Source organism: Myotis daubentonii, chromosome 2, assembly GCF_963259705.1.
Source record: "Myotis daubentonii chromosome 2, mMyoDau2.1, whole genome shotgun sequence".
Lineage (NCBI taxonomy): Eukaryota > Metazoa > Chordata > Mammalia > Chiroptera > Vespertilionidae > Myotis > Myotis daubentonii.
This window is the reverse complement of record NC_081841.1, coordinates 142,479,198-142,482,043: the sequence shown is the minus strand read 5'-3', so window position 1 is coordinate 142,482,043 and position 2,846 is coordinate 142,479,198. Positions and strand designations below refer to the sequence as shown.

The window sequence follows — 2,846 nt, the reverse complement described above, 5'->3', positions numbered from 1 at the left end:
AGAATGGATAAATTTAGGTACATTAAAATTAAAGATTCCTTTTTATGAAGGATATTTTGTCATTTACAATTGTATTCACTATTGATACAGAATGCAAAATACATTTAAGAAAAGTAATACCACTTATACAAACAAAAACATGCAGTTGAATATGTACAAGAACTTTATGTAAGGAGAAACCCAATATTTTAAAGATTTTTCCTTTCCAACTGATCTCTAGGTTCATTTCTATCATTCACAATTTTGTGAGGAGGGGTCAAAAAGCCCTTTCTGAAGAAATTGTACCCAAGAGTACAAAATTACTCTACTTAAGAAGAAAAATAAAGATGGGGGATTGTCCCAACATTTATTAATATTGTAATAAAGCTAAAGTTGTTAAGATAGCATATGTTGGGACAGATAGTAAAATTCACTAATTCAATAGAGTGGAGGTCCTAGATATTATCCAATATACATACAGACATTTGATTAACGAGGACAATGAGAGGGATCAGAACTTGAATGGAAAAAATTATTATAATTTTTAAAATGTATGCTATTTTTATAGTACACATCAACTTATGAAACCACTTTGTTTAGTAATTGGCAGATATAGCTGAGCAAAAATTCAATAACAAATGCAACTTGTTTGTTGTTCATCGTTACTGTCTAATTATTAGATTGCTCTTATATCTCAGTCAACTGAGATACAAAATCTGTTTAAAGCTTGTTCTTTTAAATAGCCTTGAAAAACTGAGGAAAAGATTCAAGGTAGAGCTGATGAACTCTTGCACTGTTTGGTTCTTCATTCAGATGAAAAACGAAGCTTTATCCACCATTTTTAATGTGGGTCATGGACACAAACATTTGCAGGATAATCTTGTTTGTGTGTGGGCGTGTATGTGTGTGCCTATCGCTAAATGAATCTTCTTTGGAAAATAAACCTTTTTGTAGTCAGACAAGTGACCTTTATACATACTTGATAAATACGATGTATTAAGATTACATATTCCAGATCTCAAGAAGAGAACTGGAGGGCACAGTACAGAGTCCATGAAGAATTTAATTGCAGCAGCAGCAGCCACCACCAAGAGTGAGAAGTGCCTTCTTAGAAAGATGCCATTGGAACAAAATTCATGTCTGGTAAGACATAAGCCAAGAATGTGAACATTGGGGTAATCTGCAATAAAAGGACCCTCAGAAATAGGATGTGTAACATTAACAAAATGTGGACCATTTACATGAGTGGCAACAGGAATCCTGGAAAATACACATTATTCAGTGTGGATACTTACTGAAAACAATGCACTGACTTGTCCAATGTGCACACTTGGATTATGTGTGGAACTTTGGACTATTAAGGAAACGCATAAGGCTATGGAATCATAAAAAATGACCTGTGAAAGGAGAGTTAAGGATTCTGCTTCCAAGCAGATGTTATCTCCAGAGAAATATTTAAAATGCGTTGAAAGTAATTTTAATTTTAAAATAGTTGCAAAGTGAAGAGGCATGCATCCAAGTTGTCCGTAAAAGAACTATTAATAAACAAGCAGCAAGGCTGTGATTCTTCATAAGATCTCTTCTTGAAAAAGACCACTAACATGTTTAAAAAGCTTCAGGGGGATACTGCCAACTGAGATGTAAGTGCAATGCAGTTACATTACTGAAAGAGGATGTATATGATTGGCAGCAACTATAGCCACCTAGAAACCTGTGAGAAATGATTATAACTTTAAAATTGAAATCAAACACATTGTAATTGTCTCAGAAGGGGGTGGACTTTTTTTTTTTTAACCAATTTAAGAAATTTTATTGCTCAGAACCTTCCCTCCTGGGGCAAAGGCAGGAGCTTTGGAAATCAATCCTTGGGGACAGAGCCAGAGGCACCAGGTGGAGGAAAGAGTGTGGCACATTTGGTCCATTGTCCTGTGTGGGGAGTATGGTGGAGGTGGGCTGTAGACTCCTCTAGGACCCAGGCGTGCTCCCCTTTGGCAAAGCCGACACACCAAAGCAGAGCATAAGAGGTCAGTGAGGGCTCAGTGCCCCTTGACCTTGCCCTGCGGTCTCTGGACCTCCCGGACGCTGAGCACCATCAGGCCCACGTTGATGGCATAGGTGGTGATGCAAACAATGCAGAAATCATGGAGCACGAAGAACAGGATCCAGGCCAGGTAGACGGAGCTGGCGAGAGACACCAGGGAGCTCAGCAGCAGCAGGGTAGACACCCAGCGGCCCCGGAGGCAACCTAACAACAGCTGCAGTGTGTAGAAGATGCATCCGAATATGCTGTTGGATTGATTGAAGACACTGTCTGGACCCAGCACTGGTTCCACCAGCCCGAAGCCCTGGCCCCACCTGGAGGAGAAGACGCGCGAACAGCTGATGGCGGTGCCCACGCTGCAGAGGGCGCGGTAGTCCCGGTCCCGGGCGCGCGCCGCTTTCACGTGCAGCGCGTAGAGCGAGAGCACTAAGCCCGCGAGGCAGAGCGCCAGCCGCACCCACCCGGGGCTGCCCCACGTAGTGCCCATGTGGTGGTCCCCTGAGACTTTGGGGTGTGTGTGTGTGTGTGTGTGTGTGTGTGTGTGTGTGTGTGTGTGTACAGACATGCATGTGGCTCTAGTCGAAATCATTGCTAACCAAGTGTGTTCATGGACTAATGGCATTGACATCGTGGGGAGCTTATTAGAAATGCAGAATTTCAGGCCCCATCCAAGAACCACTGAATCTGAAGCTACATTTTATTAGACTCCACAGATGATTTATATGCTTAAAGTTTGAGAAGTACTATCTAAATATTTTCTTCAGGGACATACAGACATCACCTACTACATGCATGCCCATTAAATAAGCTCTGTGTAAAAGCCTAT

General features: G+C 41.4%; 1 protein-coding gene across 1 annotated transcript; it reads right to left on the bottom strand.

Annotated features, from left to right (window-relative positions):
• Nucleotides 1-1,759: 1,759 nt before the first annotated feature.
• Nucleotides 1,760-2,507, bottom strand: LOC132228416 (vitamin K epoxide reductase complex subunit 1-like). The gene has a single exon (XM_059684785.1). The coding sequence runs from the start codon at nucleotides 2,505-2,507 to the stop codon at nucleotides 2,016-2,018; it is 492 nt and encodes a 163-aa protein (XP_059540768.1). The 3' UTR covers nucleotides 1,760-2,015.
• Between the last annotated feature and the right edge of the window lie 339 nt (nucleotides 2,508-2,846).

Bases quoted from the DNA above. Each gene is read 5' to 3' on its own strand.
- LOC132228416 (XM_059684785.1), bottom strand. From the start codon at position 2,507: ATGGGCACTACGTGGGGCAGCCCCGGGTGGGTGCGGCTGGCGCTCTGC.